The sequence below is a fragment of the Aureobasidium melanogenum genome, assembly GCF_000721775.1.
Source record: "Aureobasidium melanogenum CBS 110374 unplaced genomic scaffold scaffold_10, whole genome shotgun sequence".
Lineage (NCBI taxonomy): Eukaryota > Fungi > Ascomycota > Dothideomycetes > Dothideales > Saccotheciaceae > Aureobasidium > Aureobasidium melanogenum.
This window is the reverse complement of record NW_024470062.1, coordinates 149,774-169,291: the sequence shown is the minus strand read 5'-3', so window position 1 is coordinate 169,291 and position 19,518 is coordinate 149,774. Positions and strand designations below refer to the sequence as shown.

General features: G+C 49.6%; 10 protein-coding genes across 10 annotated transcripts; 7 read left to right on the top strand and 3 right to left on the bottom strand.

Moving 5' to 3' along the window:
• Positions 1 to 296: 296 nt before the first annotated feature.
• On the top strand, positions 297 to 1,860 carry M437DRAFT_48677 (P-loop containing nucleoside triphosphate hydrolase protein; the record flags this gene model as incomplete). The annotated part of the gene is made up of 6 exons (XM_041021706.1): positions 297 to 390; positions 466 to 475; positions 530 to 916; positions 971 to 1,420; positions 1,472 to 1,657; positions 1,710 to 1,860. 6 exons carry the CDS (start codon positions 297 to 299, stop codon positions 1,858 to 1,860), a joined length of 1,278 nt encoding a protein of 425 aa, XP_040879736.1.
• A 220-nt stretch (positions 1,861 to 2,080) lies between these two features.
• Positions 2,081 to 3,655, top strand: M437DRAFT_75254 (Pex24p-domain-containing protein; the record flags this gene model as incomplete). Its single annotated transcript, XM_041026383.1, has 2 exons — positions 2,081 to 2,445; positions 2,503 to 3,655. The coding sequence occupies 2 exons, from the start codon at positions 2,081 to 2,083 to the stop codon at positions 3,653 to 3,655; spliced, it is 1,518 nt and encodes a 505-aa protein (XP_040879735.1).
• A 586-nt stretch (positions 3,656 to 4,241) lies between these two features.
• M437DRAFT_48594 (uncharacterized protein) lies at positions 4,242 to 6,725 on the bottom strand (the record flags this gene model as incomplete). The annotated part of the gene is made up of 1 exon (XM_041021695.1): positions 4,242 to 6,725. One exon carries the CDS (start codon positions 6,723 to 6,725, stop codon positions 4,242 to 4,244), a length of 2,484 nt encoding a protein of 827 aa, XP_040879734.1.
• Positions 6,726 to 8,911: 2,186 nt separating this feature from the next.
• On the top strand, positions 8,912 to 9,130 carry M437DRAFT_25646 (uncharacterized protein; the record flags this gene model as incomplete). The annotated part of the gene is made up of 1 exon (XM_041019089.1): positions 8,912 to 9,130. A coding segment is annotated over one exon (219 nt), but the record flags the coding sequence as incomplete, so codon positions are not given.
• Positions 9,131 to 9,823: 693 nt separating this feature from the next.
• Positions 9,824 to 10,375, top strand: M437DRAFT_48288 (uncharacterized protein; the record flags this gene model as incomplete). The annotated part of the gene is made up of 1 exon (XM_041021630.1): positions 9,824 to 10,375. One exon carries the CDS (start codon positions 9,824 to 9,826, stop codon positions 10,373 to 10,375), a length of 552 nt encoding a protein of 183 aa, XP_040879732.1.
• A 519-nt stretch (positions 10,376 to 10,894) lies between these two features.
• Positions 10,895 to 11,787, top strand: M437DRAFT_48466 (HAD-like protein; the record flags this gene model as incomplete). The annotated part of the gene is made up of 2 exons (XM_041021669.1): positions 10,895 to 10,945; positions 11,002 to 11,787. 2 exons carry the CDS (start codon positions 10,895 to 10,897, stop codon positions 11,785 to 11,787), a joined length of 837 nt encoding a protein of 278 aa, XP_040879731.1.
• A 753-nt stretch (positions 11,788 to 12,540) lies between these two features.
• M437DRAFT_75251 (MFS general substrate transporter) lies at positions 12,541 to 14,336 on the top strand (the record flags this gene model as incomplete). The annotated part of the gene is made up of 5 exons (XM_041026382.1): positions 12,541 to 12,981; positions 13,047 to 13,157; positions 13,206 to 13,265; positions 13,427 to 13,681; positions 13,746 to 14,336. The coding sequence occupies 5 exons, from the start codon at positions 12,541 to 12,543 to the stop codon at positions 14,334 to 14,336; spliced, it is 1,458 nt and encodes a 485-aa protein (XP_040879730.1).
• A 438-nt stretch (positions 14,337 to 14,774) lies between these two features.
• M437DRAFT_65965 (uncharacterized protein) lies at positions 14,775 to 15,983 on the bottom strand (the record flags this gene model as incomplete). The annotated part of the gene is made up of 1 exon (XM_041024666.1): positions 14,775 to 15,983. The coding sequence occupies one exon, from the start codon at positions 15,981 to 15,983 to the stop codon at positions 14,775 to 14,777; it is 1,209 nt and encodes a 402-aa protein (XP_040879729.1).
• Positions 15,984 to 16,305: 322 nt separating this feature from the next.
• M437DRAFT_48963 (uncharacterized protein) lies at positions 16,306 to 17,742 on the top strand (the record flags this gene model as incomplete). Its single annotated transcript, XM_041021756.1, has 1 exon — positions 16,306 to 17,742. One exon carries the CDS (start codon positions 16,306 to 16,308, stop codon positions 17,740 to 17,742), a length of 1,437 nt encoding a protein of 478 aa, XP_040879728.1.
• Positions 17,743 to 17,812: 70 nt separating this feature from the next.
• Positions 17,813 to 19,324, bottom strand: M437DRAFT_75249 (uncharacterized protein; the record flags this gene model as incomplete). Its single annotated transcript, XM_041026381.1, has 1 exon — positions 17,813 to 19,324. One exon carries the CDS (start codon positions 19,322 to 19,324, stop codon positions 17,813 to 17,815), a length of 1,512 nt encoding a protein of 503 aa, XP_040879727.1.
• Between the last annotated feature and the right edge of the window lie 194 nt (positions 19,325 to 19,518).

Below are 19,518 nucleotides of genomic sequence, written 5' to 3'. Positions count from 1 at the left end.
CAAGAAGAGAGAAGGACATATTCCCTCTTGTACCACGTCTAGCGAATAGACAACAGAGATGCATGGCCGGGTGTCCCTGAATGCCTTTTTCAGATCGTCCGAACGGGAAGGGCTCGTGCATGCAGCAGAACGTGCGATCTTCAGAAGTTGGAACAAGCAGCGAGCAGCCACATCCACTCTGAACCACAACTTTCGTGCCCACTGACGACATTGTGCCTCGTCAAACCTTTCTGGAACAAGTCGCTTGTCGAGGGTAACCAGCTCGACACAGCTTCCTGCCACTTCTGTAGACCAAAATGCCTCGCGATCCGCTCATCGCACTTGTTGGCAAGCCGTCGTCTGGCAAGAGTACCACCTTGAACAGCTTGACGGATGCCACATCCAAAGTAGGTGCGCCATCGACTTTTTTTTCTTCTATCATCTTCAATGTCTTCTCGTGCAATTTGTGTTGACCGTGTGGCTCAGGCAACTTCCCGTATGCCCACCTCCTGCATCCAATTCGTTTGTCGCATTCCTGATATCACTTCAGTTTTACTACCATCGACCCCAACCGAGCTGTAGGATATCTTCAGATCCCATGCGCATGCTCGCGACCAGGAGTCCCCAACGTTGGCGACAAGCCTCTTTCTGAAAGATGTAAACCAAATTATGGCGTGTGTAATAATGGAACCCGCTCTGTACCCATCGAGCTGCTCGACGTAGCTGGTCTGGTGCCTGGTGCGCATGAGGGCAAGGGTCTCGGAAACCGCTTCCTGGACGATTTGAGACATGCCGATGCTCTCATTCACGTCGTCGATGTCAGCGGAACAACCGATGCAGAAGGCAAAGCTACAAGAGGTTATGATCCCAGTGTCGACATTGAGTGGTTGCGCTCCGAGATTGTTCGTTGGATTCAAGGCAACCTCATGGAAAAATGGTGCGTCTAGGCACGGCGATGCGCCATACAAGTCAAGGCTGATTGAGAACACAGGGGTTCCGTCAAGAGAAGACACATCGCAATCAAAGGAAATGCAGTCGACACGCTACGAGGACAATTCTCAGGTTACGGCGCCACAAAACAAGTCATCGCTCGCACTCTCGACAAGCTACAATTGAAAGAGCCGCTGGAAGATTGGAGTGACGAGACAGTGGAAAAAGTGGTCAACGCCTTTGTGGATGAAAAGTTCCCTACAGTCATAGCACTGAACAAGGTCGACCACCCGGATGCCGACAAGAACGTCGCAAAGATCGCAAAACACAATGATCCCAACACACTTGTCCTCTGCTCTGCCATTAGCGAGGTATTCTTGCGTCGCTTGGCCAAACAAGGCTTTGTCAGATACCAAGAAGGTAGCGAGTTCGTTGACACAAAAGAAGATCTCATCGAAGCTGGTGAGCCCGATGGGGGTGGCTTGAAAGAGTTGGATGAGAAATTACAAAAGTAAGTAGAGGGAGTCTCGCTTGGTTACCCCAGACTAACAACATTCGACAGCCGTATCGAAAACTTGCGCGATCTGGTGCTCTATCGATTTGGCAGCACTGGTGTGAACCAAGTTCTCACGCGTGCAGCAGAGCTCCTAGGCCTCACTCCTGTCTTCCCCGTCAGGAACATCGCGACATTCTCATCTGGCGACGGACGTGAGGGCGGCGTGTTCAGAGATTGCGTCTTGATCAAGAAGTATGTCTATTGTTCTGAATACGCTAGAGACGTGAACTAATATATGCTGCAGAAACTCAACAGTTGGAGATGTGTATCGCAAGATCATGGGTGATGCGCCTTTAGCTTATGTGGAAACGGTAGGAGGACAAAGAGTCGCTGAGGATGACCCTGTATCTGTGGGCAAGAACGACATCTTGTCATTCAAGGTGGGAAGAGGTTGAAGCCTCGCGCAGCAACTACGATCAAATAGACAAAATGAGGCAGTCGCAATGCATACAAAGTTTGCCAAGGATTTGCATGTGAAAGGCCGAGTGACGTCTGGCCAACCACGACGTCGGTCAGGCCTAACAACTCGTCGTCGTGTGCACCCGACCAAGTTACGACTGAACGAGACATGACACTAGTGGCACGAGAACGATAGATGAATGAATAAACCACACAATGGACGAGCATGCAGGCGCCTCAATAGCCAACCGCGACGAGCCCATTCCCGTCATCCAGATCCCCTTCAACACCGATGACACGGCACCGCCAGAGACTGAACAGCAAAAGCTGGGAAGAAGAGAGAGGATAAAACAAGAGGCGGAGAAGCTGAAGGGAAAACTACATGATGTCTCGACACAGTACAAAACTACCCAAGGCAGTGTGCAGGAAAGGCTGTTCAACACGCTGTTAGAACAAGTCTTCCCTGAAGAGACTGAAGAAGATGGCACTCCCAAGAAGGACCGTCGCTCAAGGCAATATGTCGACAAACCGCAGTTCAGTCTGCCTGTCATGTCGGCAAATTTCCGCCGCTTCAACGCAAGGTCCGTCTTTCGCTATCATATGGCTTGGTACAGCTGCTGATTCGATACTGCAATCAGAATTGGAATTGTATTTGTCTTCCAGAACCAAATGATTCGTCTCTTCACCTGGCGCGTACCAACACATACCATGTCTTTTCTGGCTGTCTATACTCTTGTGTGTCTGCAGCCCGCACTAGCTCCTGTCGTCCCCTTGGCAGCTCTTTTGTTCTTTGTCATGATACCCTCCTTCCTCACACGCCATCCTCCACCTCCTGTCGCAAACCCATCATCCTCAGTCGATGCAGCTGCCGCCGAGCAATACGCAGCGTACGGCTACTCAGGACCAGCCGTAGCTCCTCCCCAGCGTGTGAAGCCTGCTCCGGAAATGAGTAAGGATTTCTTCCGGAACATGCGCGATCTTCAAAACTGCATGGAAGACTTTAGCCGTGTCCATGATGGTGCCATTGCTATCATAACTCCTTATACTGATTTTAGCAACGAGCGCTTGTCTTCTGCTGTCTTTCTCGGTCTGACAGCTCTCGTGAGCATCGCTTTCTTGGCTGCGCATCTCGTACCCTGGCGCGCAATCTTGCTAGTAGCAGGCTGGTCAGCAACAGCAGCAGGCCATCCCCGTGCCCAAGAAATCCTCATCAACGCAGCTTCTTTAGCTCACCTCCAATTAATCTACGACCGCATCTGCGTCGCCGGCAGCGAATGGGTAGAATCGGACATCCTCCTCGACGAACCCGCCCAAGTCCGCGAAGTCGAGATTTTCGAATTGCAAAGACTGCAAACACATACTTTGGGCGGCGAGGAAGGAGCAGTTCTAGAAGGGGAATGGGAACCTTGGTTATTTACTCCTCAACCCTACGCTCCAACCTCTCCTTCCCGCATTGCTGGTGCACGTCCAGTAGGAACCCAGTTTTTCGAAGATGTACAACCACCCTCTGGCTGGCTCTGGCGCGACAAGAAATGGACACTAGATCTAGGCTCCCGCGAATGGGTAGAAGAACGTTGCGTCTCTGCCGTAGAGATAGAGACAGAAGGCGAGCGCTGGGTCTACGATCTCGACACTTCCAAAGACGCAAAGACCAAATCTACGACGAGTACTCTTTCCCCACCAAAGAGTTGGGAAGAAGGACCTACGGTATCGATAAAGGGAGAATGGAGACGTAGACGTTGGGTTCGTCTTGTAGAGCGCAAGATTGTCAAGGTCAGTCCTGAAGATTGAGAAAGGTAGCGTCGTTGCCTTTGGTGTTGGTTTCGTGTAGGCTAGATACTAAATCATACTGATATAGATGGCTGAGAAGCCTCCCAAGCCCACCATCTTGAATGCTCTGGATCCTGGCATGCTGAATCCTGGTGCTGTCAATGCTGCTTCTGTGTTTTGAGGTCTAGGCTTTTCTTTTTTCGTGACATCAAGAGTATAGTCCCATCTACTCTTATAAGTCTTATCGTCGCAAGATGGCCCTCATGAAACAGATTGAAATAGGTTGTAGGACCTGCACAAAAAGCATGAGAAAAACACATCACACTGAGCAGAGAAAGCACGATGAGGTCCGGAAGGAGACAACTAGATCGTTAAATGAATATTTACATTTCGTCAAAGGCCATGCGTATGAACGTGAAAGACATTAGTAACGCTAAAAACCTTCAGGGGGGAAAACAAACACCATTAATCCCCTACTTCCGCTTCCCAAAATGCCCGTGATTCCCACAATTCTATGCAATATATTCCTCCAGGTCTTCTACCGAGCTCTTGCTGGGAGACACTTCTTGAAAACGCCTAAAGACACAAAAACAACTCATAACCTGATCTACGCTCTGATCGTGGCTTCCTTTTCGCCATCCTCGAGACTGCCATACCCACTATCTTTCTCCTCCTCGTCCTTCCAACCTCCAACACGCTTGCTGACACCGAGACAAGACTCGACAACTGTAGCCTTCTGCTCTCTGGTCAGACCGGCAGTCTTGGCTGCACGTGTACCAATCCAGACTCTCAAGTTGCCAGCCAGGTCATCAAGTCCGAGCTTGCCACTGTTGAAAAGCAGAGCATCGGACGAGAAGCTTGACAGAACCTTGTAGGCGGCGACGGCAGTGAGCAGCGTGATTCTGTTCGGCATAAGGTGCATTGAAGACAGCACAGAAGCGGCGTGCACACGCGCAGGAGTAGGGTTGGTTGGCGAAGCGATAGAGAGGATCTTCGCAAGGGTAAGCGCGCTGTGCGTATCTGGAGAGATTGGTGTATGTGTGATCATGTTCGATGGCATGTCCAGGCCGTCGTTAGATGTGATCATTGGTAACGAGTCCAGAGCGGCGATGATGTGTGCTGAACGATCCTTGTCAAGAAGAACAGCCTTTGCGACATGTGCGCGAGTCTGAGTGGCCGATGCAGGAGGAGCAGTCTTGTTTGCCAAGTCGATCAGATATTGTACGTCGGCTGTAGTCTTGGAGTCGGAATCCAAAGCACGAGTAAGTGCAGCATCGACAGTCATGTTGGCGAACCAAGCAGCAACAGCATCAAGAGGAGATCGGATGGCGTGATCTTCAACCACACTGTTCATGGTCTGGTTGGGGACGGTCTTCTCGGCACTGGGTCTGTTCCATGCGAGGTTGTAGGCACGTTGAATCATCTCGTCAGTCAGAACATCATCGCAGTCGAGCTCGATTAGCTCAGCAAGATATTCAGGCAGTCTCTCGATCTTGTCATCGGCGATCTGCTTCTCAGTGTACTCTCCAGCAGCAAGGGCATGTTGTTGCTTGCGAGCAGAATCCCAGTAAATCCTGCCGACCTTGGCAGTTAAGTCTCGGAACATGAACATATTGCCATAGCCAGCATTAGCGACCTCCCAGAAGAAGATACGGAAGTGAACGGCCTTCTGCATGAGACGAATGGGCGAGTCTGGCAAAGTACCGGAAGCCATCAAGGTGAGAAGCAAACGGTAGTAGCTGACCTCAGCATCACCACCGGCAAGTTGAGCATCAATGGCAATATCCCATGCTTTGATACGAGCAGCCTCATCATCAGGAGTCTTGCCGGAGACGCGCGAGTAGAACTCGGATCCGACAAGACGACGCAGACTAAGCATGATCATCTTGCATGTTACAGAAACAACTTCAAGCAAGAAGTGACGCGGCATCCAAACACTTTGCACTGCAGTAAGCCAAGCCTTGCGGCGGACCTCGACCGGCGAGGCAAGAGAAGGGGCGGCGGTGAGGCAGATACGGATCGATGGCTTCTGTTTCGGTTGTGGCTTGAAGCGAAGCAGAGGGAGGAGGATATAAATAAAGGCACCAAAGACCAGGAAGGTCTTAAGCAGAGGAAGCGCGGCCTGGGCTGATGAGCCGTAAGCAGCATGTGAAGGAGATCTGAGGAATTGTCCACGTTTGATCAAGTGCATTGGCGCAGCGAACAGACCCCTGCCTGATGTGGAATGAGAATCTTGTTCTTGTTCATGGAAGCCTTCCATGACCATGAGGGCAGCCAGCGAACCGACCATGAGTTTGCCGACGAAACCGTTGCCTGCACCTTGAGCATTGACGAGATTGTTGTGTCCAGGTTCGGCGACATGTTCTTGAGGTTCGTAGGCGGGTTGTGGATGTTGTTGCATGTACTGGTCTTGCTGAATACGTCTTGGTGCTTGAGAGGCAATCGAGCCCTGCCTTGAGCGAGCTATGGCGGGTGTGAGGATGCCGGCATGTTGGTTGACAGGTGCAGACCTTGCCATAGCCTTTTCCATGTTTGCCATGCGAGTCTTGAGCTGAGTCAACTCATCTGCCTGGGTCTTTGCTCTCTTCTCCAGATGTTTGATGTATTCGGTAGCCTTGGCCAGCACTGTGGCCTTGTTCAACTTGTGCGCCGGTGTCAAGCCCTCGAGATCCTCGGAGTCGTCGTTACCGTTCGGTCGCGACATAGCCCTGAGACTGGGGACACTGTCACGAAGTTCGGCGATCTTGTCGTTCAAGTTGTTGCGGTATCGTTTCTCAATGACGTTGTGAGAAGTCTTCTTGATTGGCGGTCCACCATCTTCTGGACTCTGCTGTTCCTCATCGCTGTTTGACACCTTTCGTTTCCTTCCTCCCTTCTTCTTAGCGGGTTGTTCCGCTTGCTCTGGTGCAGGGGATATGGACGATACGCTTGTGCGGGCGTGTGTCGTTGAGGCAGGACTACTGCGATGTTGACTAGCGCTCGAAACAGATGCTGGTCCTGAGGCTGAGGCTGAGGTAGGATAGTCGTTGCTACCAAGAATTATAGGGGCGAGCAGTTCGCTCTGCTGTGCTGCATCGATATTCTGGCCCATGGGTGGCCATGAGGAGGAGGAGGAGGAGGATGAAGCCTCTTTTGATCCAGTGTCCAAATGATCGACGATGGGTTGCAAATTGCTCGAGTCGGCGCCAAAGAGGAAAGGGAGGTCGTCGGTCTTGCCATCTGATTGGGCTGGGCCAAAGTTGAAATCGGCGTCGGTGAAGGAAAAGTCACCAAAGTTGGCGTCGTCGCCGACAATCAGTGGCGGCGCAAGGGTTTCGTCGACATTAAGAGGAGGAAATTGGTCGGCATTGAAGCTGAGATCTTGCATAGGAGAGTTGTTGCTCGTCTTTGTTGAACTATTGGGCGAAATGGGGTCGTCGGCGAAGTCCATTCGCAACCAGTCCTCCCACTCATCGGGGTTGTCGGGCACGGCGGGTGCAAAGTCCCAGCTGGCGGTGGTTTGATCCATTTGGTTTGCGGTTGTTCTTCTAGACCATGGGCGAAACTATGTGTTGAACAGTCGCGAGTGGAAAGAGGGCGATTCGAGGGTTGAGAGGAAAGAGCGATAGGCGGACCCTGGCGCGATGATACGGATGGGCTCTACAAAGTCAGGCCATTTCGAAGACGGCGCAGACGTCCCAAGCCACAAGGAGTCAAGCCCCCCCACCGGCGCCATGGAATCAGACGCGAAACTGAAACGAGAAAGAAGCCCAAGCTCATTTCCCGCGCCTTCCACGCACACGCCGCGCCATCCGTGCTTTCTTCGAGTCACGTGCAGCCAAACAATTCATCAAATTTATGAGGCCATCTCTATCCGTCATTCCTTCAGTCAAGACTCCGCCTCATGCGTGCAACGTCAATGTACATAATCGAACCATTTTGAACCTCAGCCTAGGCAACAGCTTCCTCCTTCAGGCCACACGCTCGCAACAATTCCTGAGAATGGGTCGAGCACTGTGGGTCAGAGAGCAGATCCCGCCGAAGCCGCTTCTTGTCATCGCAGCACCTTTCTGCTTGACGTCTTGACAGCTGTCATGGGAACGACACGCATGTTCAACACCATGAATTGACCTTTTTCAGAACATACTGCCACCTCTACGCCGATGTGTAGGGTATGAGTGAGACGAAACAGGCCTATCTGCCATGTCTCTTTTACTCCAAATATTACTTGGTGTAGTTGACTAGAAGCTGTTCTCGAATAAATTCAAAGCAAGTTGAAGAAAAACCCTCTCGTGTTTCTAATAACCTTCTGGACCTTGTACCATGGCTTTTGGGTTACTGAGCGAGAGGAGAACGATGTCAAATGCGTAGTCCATACCAAAGAGTCTGGTATCTTGTGGCCTGACTCTATGAGGACTTGACGTACATCTACAAGGTAGTTATATTACTTTCATACTCAAAGCAAATCATATGATCCTCTCCTCCACAGCTGCACTGAGCAATATCGTAAGCTACCCATTCGCATGTCAAAGACAATCGCTATCCACGTCGATTTCTTTACCGCGATGAGATACAATGATCGCATGAGCTGTCACAATGCACAGTTTTTTCGTGATTTGGAGAGTGACCAAGGAGAGTTGAGCCCACAGAGAGCCGGCAGGTCCCTTCACTCTGCTCCAGTCCTGAAACCACTGTGATGTTCTACAGTCACATCAAAAGACACGCAGCGTTGCTGGGATCATGATATCCTCAGCCGGAGACAGGCCTTCGAGAGCAAAATACTCAGGGCGTTATCTTTGACCTTTCACACAACCCTTCACTTCCCGATTTTCGGGTTACTTGATCAGAACTCACTTCCCTGATTCTTCACATCCATCTTACCATCGGAAATTCTCGTCACCTCATTGCGAGCAGCAAACATCTCCTTGCCCACAACTTACTACAGCGACGCGTCACTTCTACAGTCTTCCGCGTCGTGCGCTCTCTTCTGCAGACTCTGTGTCGTGTGAAGATCATCTGCGCTCGCGCCGGCGGCTTCTGGTAAGTAGTTCAGATCCACAAAGAAACATCTTTCGTGCGCTGACTTACCAAGCGCAGATTACGCCTCGCTCGGTCTTCACTCCTGCCAACCACTTTCAATCTTTGGCAATCTCTGTCGTCACCTCCTGTCATATCCATCAGAGCGAGATATCATCTACAGTACCACCCGGCATGTCGACCACGACATCGCCTCTTCCAACCTCACCACCACACGATATGCCACCCGCAATACTAATCCGCAGACTGGCCCCTCACAGAAGATATGCAAAGAAGTTCTTGACCCTTCCTGATGAACTCCTTATCAAAATCTCCGACAAGGTTGCACCAGAAGATTTGCCAAACTTCCGCCTCACCTGCAAGACCTTGGCCAACATATCTGCAAAGCACTTTGGCGAAAAGAGACTTGCACACCGTCGCTTCATCCTCACTGAGTACAGCCTGAAGGGATTGGTTGACATGACTGCTCATCCGGTGTTCGGGCCTTGTGTCAAAAGCGTTCACTTCGGCACCGATCATCTTACCAACCAACTGGAAGGTCTGATGGACGCTCTGGACTCACACAAAATTGTTGACCATGCAGAAGCAATGCGTGTGCTTCAGATGTATCGCGAACGCTGTGCAGTATGGTTCAGATTCTCGAAATCTCAAGAGCTGTCTCGCATGCTGCAGACCGCCTTGTCCAATATCTCATCTCAAGGCATCAATGTTTCACTTGGGATGTTCAACGATGCACGAAAAAGCCATCAAGAAGAGAAGTACCTGTTGCGTGGATACGGCTTTTCACACGATTATGGTGGCCTGCCTTTCACAAGATTCATGACGCTGAACCAGACCACATTCCGAATCATCTTGAGAGCTTGCAGAGTCACCAATTTCCGGCCAGATATTTTCGAGCTCGACCTTCGCGGCCAAGAGACTCACGATGGCATGAAACATGCTCTGACAGAATTGTTGCTACCTAACGGAAAACTTCGGTCAAACTTTGATGTTTGCATCAGGGAGGGAGGCACGGATATCCGCATCTTGTCAAGCCTGAACTGTCTTGAATTCAAGCAGAGACCGGTGCGCAACCAGATGCTGAGTATACCGGAGGACATTCGCTTCTGCCTGTATCCTTTGGGAGGTCCAATGTTAGGCGCGCTAGTTTCTGCGTCATTCACTCAACTACACATGGAATCCTGTTCTATAGGGTCTGGCCAATTTGCCGCACTACTCAAAGCTCTTGGCAAGACTTTGAAGGTGGTAAAGCTGACTGACGTTGCTTTCTGGGGTGACCAATGTAACCTCAGAAACATGGAATCCATATTGCACTGTCTGAGATATGAGCTCCAGTTGACCACCTTGGTTCTAGACGACGTGCGAGCCATGAACAAGGATTACAGCGGAGACTCAGGAATACTTCTCGCCAAGGGAAGGTTCTGGCATGGGCAAAAACAGATCTGCGAGGGACTCGATGTTCTCGCTGGCTTCGGCGGCGAAGGTTGGGACTTCGACTACGAAGATTCGTTTGAGGATCGTGTCAAGGATCGTGAGATTGAAGTTGGGATCATGGATTACTCGCAGTACGAGTCCCACATGAGCCACGAAGAATATCTAGCCTACAAGGCTCAGGAAGAAGAAAGATTGGAGGATCACAAAAAGGAGTATGCTGAGCACAAAGTGAACAGAGCAAGGGCCAAGGAGGCAATGGCCAGGGTTGAGGCCGGAGAGTTTGACTCTTGATCTGTTGGCGCTCTAACAGAAGCAGACAACGAGACAGCTTGGTCGCATCGGCCAACATTGCGAGGCACATAACAGTAGACAGGTAGATATATCCCATGGTGATACGAATTCATGGGGTGCATGGTTCTTCTACACGGGCCTTTCACATACAATACAGTCTTTGCCGTGATTACACTTCAGAACGAATGAAACCACGAAACAACTGCGATGTGACAGCTTATGCGATCACTATATCTCATCGTGGAAAGAGAGCACAGTATTGTGCACAGAAGAGTCACTGCCACAGACAGCACATCATGGTAGAATGTTTCCATGGCCAAAGCTCTAGCACAAATAACATTGTGCATTTTTACAGCGATATACAGAAGTGGTTGTGGTTGTTGGATGAGCCTCGGCAAATCCACCAAGGTTGCGGAGGTGACTTCGCGCACACCTCGGGCTGTTGTTTGACTTGACCAACAAGTCGCCAACATGTAGCATCACCATACCTGGAGATATACTGTCAGTTGATCATTGATCATGTCGTCTTCATCACCTAAAGTGCTGCTGTTCGATATTGGCGGCGTCTGTGTATGTGCTCCTAACTTGCACGAATCTCCAACAGCCATACTAATACTCCACTCCAGGTCGTCTCCCCCTTCGCCGCCATCCTCGCGTACGAAAAGGAAAACTCCATTCCTATAGGCTGGATCAACACTGCGATCTCAGCTTCCGGCAAGACTGGCTTTTGGGCAAAACTCGAACGTGGACAAATACCCCTCGACTCTTCCTTCTTCAACGGCTTCACCTCTGACCTCCGCGACGAAAAGCTATGGCGAAGCTTCTACATCAAACATCTCGAGAAGACCAGAAAAGAGACGAGATCACAAGCAGCAGAAGAAGCAGCATATCAAATCCCAGCGCCGCCAAATATCGATGGAGAGAAGCTGTACTGGCAGATGATGACGATATCCAGAAAGCCTGATCCCTACATGTGGCCGGCATTACAGAATTTGAAGAAGCATGCAAAGCAAAAGGGATTCATTGTTGCTGCGCTGAGCAACACCTCCATCTTTCCTGAAGGCCACGAGTTCAACTCGCCTGATTCACCGGACGGAATGTTCCACGCTAAACTTTGGGGTCTCTTTGACTTAGCTGTTAGTTCAGCACACGTGGGAATGAGAAAACCAGATGAGGAGATCTATATCCATACAATTAATGCATTGGACAAACTTGCCAGGGAAAGAGGTGACAAAGATGGTGTCAAGGCTGGAGATATTGTCTTCTTTGATGATATTGGAACAAATCTGAGAACAGCCAGAAAAGTTGGCATGAGGACTGTCAAGGTCGAACTAGGAAGGGCAGACAAAGCTGTTGTAGAGCTGGAGAGGTTGACTGGTTTGAAGCTAACAGGCGAGTCTTCGAAACTTTAGATGGTCACATTCTGGTATGAGATATCGCCAGTGTTCTAGACCATCAAACTGTAGCTATAGAAATACGAAACAGTATTGACAAAAACGTGCTGTGAGCTTTGTAGGATTGGGATACTTTTTGAGCAATAAAGGAAGGTGCATAAAAATGCAAGAAGGATAACGCATCATGATTTGTGCATCGAAGCTTTGGCAACAGCTCCACCACGAGCAACAGCAACGTCCTTTCTCATTCAATTCAGCCTCTTCCTGCCATTTTCCGTTTCAGATGTCATTCACAGGTGGTTGTTCTTGGGCCTCTTTCCTCGTGTCTCTCAAACCCCTGGCACCTTTGAAGCATGAAGTTGGCACGAGGTGATCGGCGAACCCTTGAAATCACGACATCGCAACCCTCGAAGATGCAAGAGCTGCCACCCGCGCACGCAATGAATTTATCCATGCAGCTCCACGCCCATTGGTTCGTCTTGTCAAGAACACCCAGCATCTTTCTGATCCGGCGAGTACTTCTCCACGTGTGCGGTGAGATGATGGACAATGTGGCTTGGAAGACGTCAGAAGATATACTTTTCCGCCTGCAATACAAGCACACAAGACCGCTCTGGGGACCCCAATCCGATTGAGGTAGGTGGACTGCAGGTAGGTAGGGCTGGTACATATCAGTGCGGGATCCTCGTTCTTTTTGCGTCTTCGCATCCTCCCCTGTTCTCTTGTCTTGAGTTGTCCTTTTTACATCAAGGCAGTGCTTGAACAGCAACGATGGCGGACATCGAGAAGCACGCCGACGAATACCCTAAACCGGCCTCTTCCATCTCTTCTGCCGACTTCACTCATATCAACGAGAAGTCTCTGCTACGAAAACTCGATTGGAGATTGCTTCCAGGTGTCTCCCTCCTGTACCTCGTTTCTTTCTTGGATCGCAGCAATGTCGCCAATGCCCGTCTGGATGGATTGGTTACTGATCTCCATATGACTGGCAACGAATACCTTACTGGTCTCACCGTCTTCTTCATCGGATACATCTCGTTGGAGGTCGTGTGGAATCTGATACTCAAGAAAATTGGACCTAGGATATGGCTGCCTGCTGTGACCATCGTTTGGGGTATCGTGACGACTCTACAAGGCATCCTTGTGAATAAAGTTGGATTTTTTGTTATCAGGACGTTCTTGGGTGTTGCTGAGGGCGCTCTTTTCCCTGGTGTAAGTGATATTGGAGAGTAGTGCTTCATCAAAATTGAAAGTGCTAACGATACTTCCGCGTTCAGGTAGTATTCTATCTGTCAATGTGGTATAAGCGAGAAGAAAGAACGTACAGAGTGGCTCTTTTCTTCTCCGCAGCATCTTTGGCTGGTGCTTTTGGTGGCATTCTGGCATATGTGAGTATTACCTCTGAATCGCGCTACACCTTTGCTAATTCAAGTCAGGGTATTGGCTTCATGAAGGGCATTGCAGGCCTCAACGGCTGGGCTTGGATCTTCATCATTGTAAGTGGGGCCCCTCCCGTGCGCAGACTTGCGACAGATGTGATTGTAGCAATGTACAATTGCCGTATGACAAAAAAGTATCCATCGAGGATGGACAGGAGCAGCAGAATTCACAATCATGCTCTGTCTCGCCGCAGAAATTATACTGACTAATCTCTCAGGAAGGCATAGCTACTGTGCTTATAGGAGTAGCAGCGTACTGGTTCATCGTCGATTGGCCTTCAAAGAGCACTTTCCTTGCTCCAGATGAAAAAGCCTTTGTGACCGCACGCCTGAAGGCCGACAGCGACGCATCCAATAGCGAACAGTTTGAGTGGTCAGAAGTGTGGAAAGCGTTTAAAGACCCAAAGGTCTGGCTGTACTGCGCACACTTCCACACCCTAAGTCTTCCACTATACACGCTTTCTCTGTTCCTGGTAAGTTCTAGCCTAAGGATACAAGACTGTCAAATTATGACAGAGGCTGACGAGATATCAACAGCCCTCGATCATCAAAAGTCTAGGCTATACAGCTTCCTCGGCCCAGCTCCTCACCATCCCTCCTTACGCTCTAGCAACCACTCTCACCGTCATCTACGCCATTACCGCAGAAAAGTTCCGCCGCAGGAACATCTTCATCATGATTTCGTCGCTCACCGGCATAATCGGCTACATAATCTTGCTTGCCAACAAACATCCCACTCACCATCCTGCCGCAAGCTACGTCGGCACCTTCTTCGCCGCAGCAGGTATCTACCCTTCCACAGCATTAGCTCTATCACTTCCAGCCATCAACGTATCCGGCCAGACGAAAAGAGCTACAGCAACAGCCATGCAAATAACTATCGGCAATCTAGGCGCGATATTGGGCACTCAATTGTACAGAACTGAGACGGCGCCGAGATATGTCTTGGGACATTCGTTTGCGCTCGCATATCTGTGTTTGAATGTTTGTGTCGCTGTTTTGACATGGTGGACTCTGAACAGAGAAAACAAGAAAAGAGATAGATTGGAAGAGCAGGGCGTACAACCGCAAGAGCAGGAACAAGGCATAGAAGGTGATGATGATATTAGATGGAGGTTCACTGTTTAGACCAAGCTGAATCTTTTGTCTTGACAACCTTGTGTGTCTCATCAGGATACAGTCAAGCCCAACTTTCCAGAAAATAAGATGCAAGTACGACGAAACAGCAGCCAATCTATGACCGACTAGTGCCATGAAGATCTATATGCATGGGCAGGAAAAGATCTCATAACAGAAATGGAAAGTGCAAATGTATTGTTGTTGTAGGTTTGTCTTTTCAAGAGCAGCTATTTTATGCCGGCTCATCTAAAGCACGCCGGTTTCACTGGAAGTACTCCTCCTAGCCATCTAGTAGAGGTCGCAAAAACCAGTGTCGACTTTTTATGTGCCAAAAACTTTTTTCTTCGTTGCGAATATTCCACCACCTGCACGCTTCTTTTTGTTGATCATGTACATTTCCACCACTTCCTTCTGTTACTCAATACTTTTATTCTTGTAGGTGCAGCTCTAGTCAGATATAGATCTGCTGTAGTGAGAGGCCGAGTATGCAGCCGACGTGTTTCTGAGATCCCACCCCAAAGGTCTGTTATATTCAGACTCCGAAGACGCAGTAGAGGGTTTTCTGACGTCCCAGCCAGCGTGCTCGCTGTGATATTCTGCATACCCCCTTTCAGTCTTTTGGCAGTCTGAAGGGTCATCTGGGCCGATGCTTGTGCAAGGCGAGATGTTCTCGCTAGGAATCCATTCGCGGCGCTCGAAGGGTTCGTCTGTGGTGTACTCGAAAGAGGAGTGTGCTCTTGAGCGTGGCGAGGGCGGTGGTGATGATGAATTTGATGCCGTCTTGAGTGCAGGTTTGATGGATGCGGTCGACTTGCCTGGAGACAATTTCCAGATGTCTGGATTGAAGATGACATGTGATATTGGAGTATTTGGAGTGTTTGGTGGGGTTTCTGTGGCCACTGACTCGGTGGAGTGGTTGGGTGAATGCTGAGTCTGTTTGTCCACAAGGTTCCGAAACTTGACAGCTAGTTTTGATGTTGTGGATGCGAAGCTCGGTCGTGAAATGGCTTTGGGACGAGGAGCAGCGTTATGTTCTGATGCACTGCAACGAATGGGAATGCAAAAGCCTTTCGAGACTCTCTTTGCAGCTTTCTTAGAGAGATCGCTTGCCCTAGAGCTGAGGCTGGTTTTGCTGGATGAATTTGTGCCCTTTTCGCTTGTGGTGTTCCCATGAGACCTCAGCTTTTGTTGGACAGTTTGGACAGTTGCGCTCAACTCTTTCTCCAGACTCATGAGTTGTTCGCTTGTCATTTCGATGCGATCGTTATCCAACTTCTGCCTGTACGCCTTCAACTTGATAGAAAGTTGGTCTGTCGAGGGCGCAGTGTTTCCAAAACTTGTGGTATTGAACCTGGTGAGCTTTGAAAACACCTTAGGCACTCTTCGATGAGCATGGTGATGGCCATCCTTCATACGCTCCTTGTAGACACATATTGAGTCTCGGACGCGCTTTTCTGATGAGAAGGGAACAGCATCTGACATGGGATTGTGTGTCTCGGCCTGATGGATCGTTAGATACTTCTCATTGTTCTTGAGGATCGACCATCTCTCAAGATCATTCTCGCATACGTCTGCGATAGAGATGGGATCCATGACTTGGAACCAAGGTTCTGAGATTTGCGACTCGTTGAGTCCAAGATTTGTGACGACGTCCATCTTTTTGATATGTTTGATGATGCCAAAGCCGCCAATATGATTTTGCTGCAGTAACCTGTAGTTGGGCTGTAGAAGAGCTGGAAGAGAAAACCAGAATCAAGGGCCCATAATATATCCCAAGCAGAGGCTGGATAATTGAGATTTTTCGCTGACTGTCGTTAATGTGCTCATTGCTACCTAGGCTTGGCGTCGTGGTATAGGTAGAAATCGTCGAATTGCAAAGTGCGGCCGCGAATTTGCTCACGCCCTCGGCTTGCTCCCAAACCAATCAGTCATACCTCGAGGTATATAACGTACTCTATGGCCCAGATTTCTCAACACTATGAGGGGTAGTCTTGATTCTCTCGAGATGAATTCTGACCATGTTGCCAAGTTGCCGATCGAGCTGGTGCTTCAAGTCTGCCGATATCTTCCTTTGAGAAGTATTGCGTGCCTGGCCTTGGCCAAGAAATCTCTGTATCATGCTCAGGATATGCAGAACATATGGCGCACGCAACTGAGCCCAACTCAGCAGATATTTCTCTGTCCTGAAGATTTCGCATTACACGAGTTTGGCTCAGACTTGAATGAACGTCGAATGCTCCACCTTCGAAATGATATTCTCAATCATGAGCTGCTGCTCTTTCTGGAAATGCTAGGGCGCGATTTGCCTAACCACTGGCGATGCGACCTTTGCATGAGATTGCATCGGAGAGTGGAGTTCACGGCGAGTGGACGTGCGTATCGTCCTTGTATCGCAAGTCAAACACAAGCAGTGTTTTACCGTCTGCCAGAATGGAACTACACAATACTCTTCGAAGATGCGCAGCAGACAATCAAAAGGCATGCGATAGGAGCACCTCACGGAATCCCGCTGACGACAATCCGAAGAGATCAAGGATGGGAGATAGTCTGCGATTGGCCAATTCAAGCATTTGCCGCCCTTGAACAGCCACCTTTGGTCTGTTATAAACAACTGGAGATCAGACCTGAGATCGTGAACGGCGAAAGAGGCCCAACGCTCAACCTTTGGGCAGAGCAACGTCTGTTCTTTCCTGGGGAGTACTTGGTAATTTTGAGACTGCGGTCGCACGATTGGGTCAGGGATATTGGCCAAAGGGCGCAAACACACCTGGCAGTTTGCTGTCATCAGCATGACATCGGACAGCATGTCGCCGAGCTTTTGGAAATTTCAAGGTCTTTACGAACATCCAGTCCCGAACTTAGACAATGCGACGTGTGCTTGACTGCGTATACCTTCGTCCTCAAAGGTCACAACAAGGGTAGCTTCGAAATCATCTTGTCAACGTGGACCTCACTGGGATCTTGCAGGTATTCATTTTCACCTGCATGGCTGATCAGCTCGTGGTTGTCAAGAAAACACACTTGGATCAGAGATCCAACAACCGCCAGACCTCCAAGACCATTTCACAACGACCACAGCGACTTTTACGCTGACACGGATCTGACAAGGGCTGCGAGGTTCAAACGAGACGATATCACCCCTCCTTCTGATATGCTGTGGCGTTTACGGCCGTCAAGATCCGAAGTTCCCGAACACGAATTTGTTCGAATAGATTCGGTTACTAGCACCATAACCAGCGAGCGTAATCGAGATAGAGATGTGACGGATACGATCCACAGAGTCCCTGCGCAGATCGAGGAGCAAGTAAAGCCCAGTCGACATAGATTTGTCCTGAAAATTTGGGTCAAGCAGATGTGGAGGCATCTGAAGAACCGCGATACAAGAAAGGAACATAGAATACAGAATATAGCATAGAGTGTATCCCGGGGGAGCGGAGATTCGATAGCATCTGGTTGATCGTATGATCGTTATACAAACTGGAGTATCATCTCGTCCTTCGAGTCAACTTTTGGCGTCTGATTTCTGCCATACGACATCTTTGCCGCCGCTCGTAATCGGGGTCGTGATTGCCTCGGCCTGACCTTTCATCAGGTCTGTGAGGATAGGATGGCCTGTGTTTGGGCATATTTGTGTAGTATTGCTGAGGTGCGAGAACTTCTTGCAATACAGCCTTTCGCATTTCGACATCTTGAGCAGTGATCATCTGAGCAGCGGAACTTCCTGTCATGAACTTCGTGGACTCAATGTTGCGCTGTACAGCTTCTTGCTCGAATTTGATTTTTCTTCTTCTCTGTGCTTGCTGAAGTTCTTTCAGCATTTTGACACATTTGTGTGCCTTCTGATCAAGAAGTTGGAGACGTCTGTCATCGTCGACTGTCCCTTTGTTCTCAGCCTGCCGTTTTTGGATCTCAGCCTTCTGGTAATGGATCTCTCTCTCATTGTGCAAGATCTCGTTGAACATATCCTCAAGCTCAACTTCATCATCTGACTGCTCGGTCAGTGGTTCTGGTGTGCATTGCGTCTGACGATCGTGTTCACGAGCGATGTAATGCTCCATCACGATCAAGAGATCGCCAAACATAAGATGAACGTCTTTACACGTAGGAGGCCTATTGTCGTCGAGCCGGATGGCCAGTTCAAACGCCCGACGGTCGATCGAAGAGATGAGTCTTGGGAAGCCACAAAGCCCTTTTTTGAGCCAGGACACAAACTGCTCATCCCACAGTACGTAGATGTCCCGATTTGTTTGACAGATCTTGATGACATCTCGTTTGTATCGATCGAACCCTTCCAGATCAGCGACTCCAAGTGTAGGGGGCTTGTTGTTGGCGAAGAACTCTGCGAGTCTCTTCTTGCGCTGGACTTCCTCTGGTTGTAAGTCAACATGTGCTTTTACAAATCCTAAGAGATCAGAGTATCTGATCCCTTCGCCACTAAGACGCTCCTTTTCGATGATGTCGTGCATCTCTATGGGCACGCTGCCATGGGAACAGAGCCAGACTATGAATTGAAATACCGTGTGAGAGTTGTACTCCAAGGGTCGTAGGCAATAGTTGTAGAGAATGTTATAGACCTCCATCTCCCAGCGGCTGACATCCGCAGGCTTGAATGCTTTGAGCACCGGAGGACGCCATTTCCATTCGTGTGCAAAGATGGTGAAAGCATCTTCTATGTCTTCTGTGTGGCTCCTTGATAGAATCTCAAAGTCGTTGATGGCTAGGTTGATTCCCACCACGCTATCTAATGGAAACCCCTCACGGACTCCATCCGGCTGAGATTCATCAGAGGCCCAGTCAGCCATGAGTTCCGCGACCTCTATCGCGCGGAGATCTCGGTTCGACATCAAGGGACGGCCGTAGACAGATAGATGTCGAGCTTTAAAATCGGCATTGACACCTGGGTTCAGAAGTGTTCCTCTCGGCGGACGAATGAGCCGAGCCATTCGTGACGCTGCTGTGTCGGACTTTAAATTGGGTTCTGATCTTGATTGCTTCATGTTGCCAGAAGATGGTGTGTAGGTCCTCGCATTTAACAATGGCAATTTTGCTAGCGCTGCTTGAAGCAATTTGTATTGACACCGCAACTGGTTCCAATCACACCAGACACTAGTAACGTTGTAGACATCTCATGCTCACGGCGAGCGGGAACAAGGTAGGGTATCTGCAGTATAGGTTGTTCAACTGATGTTGG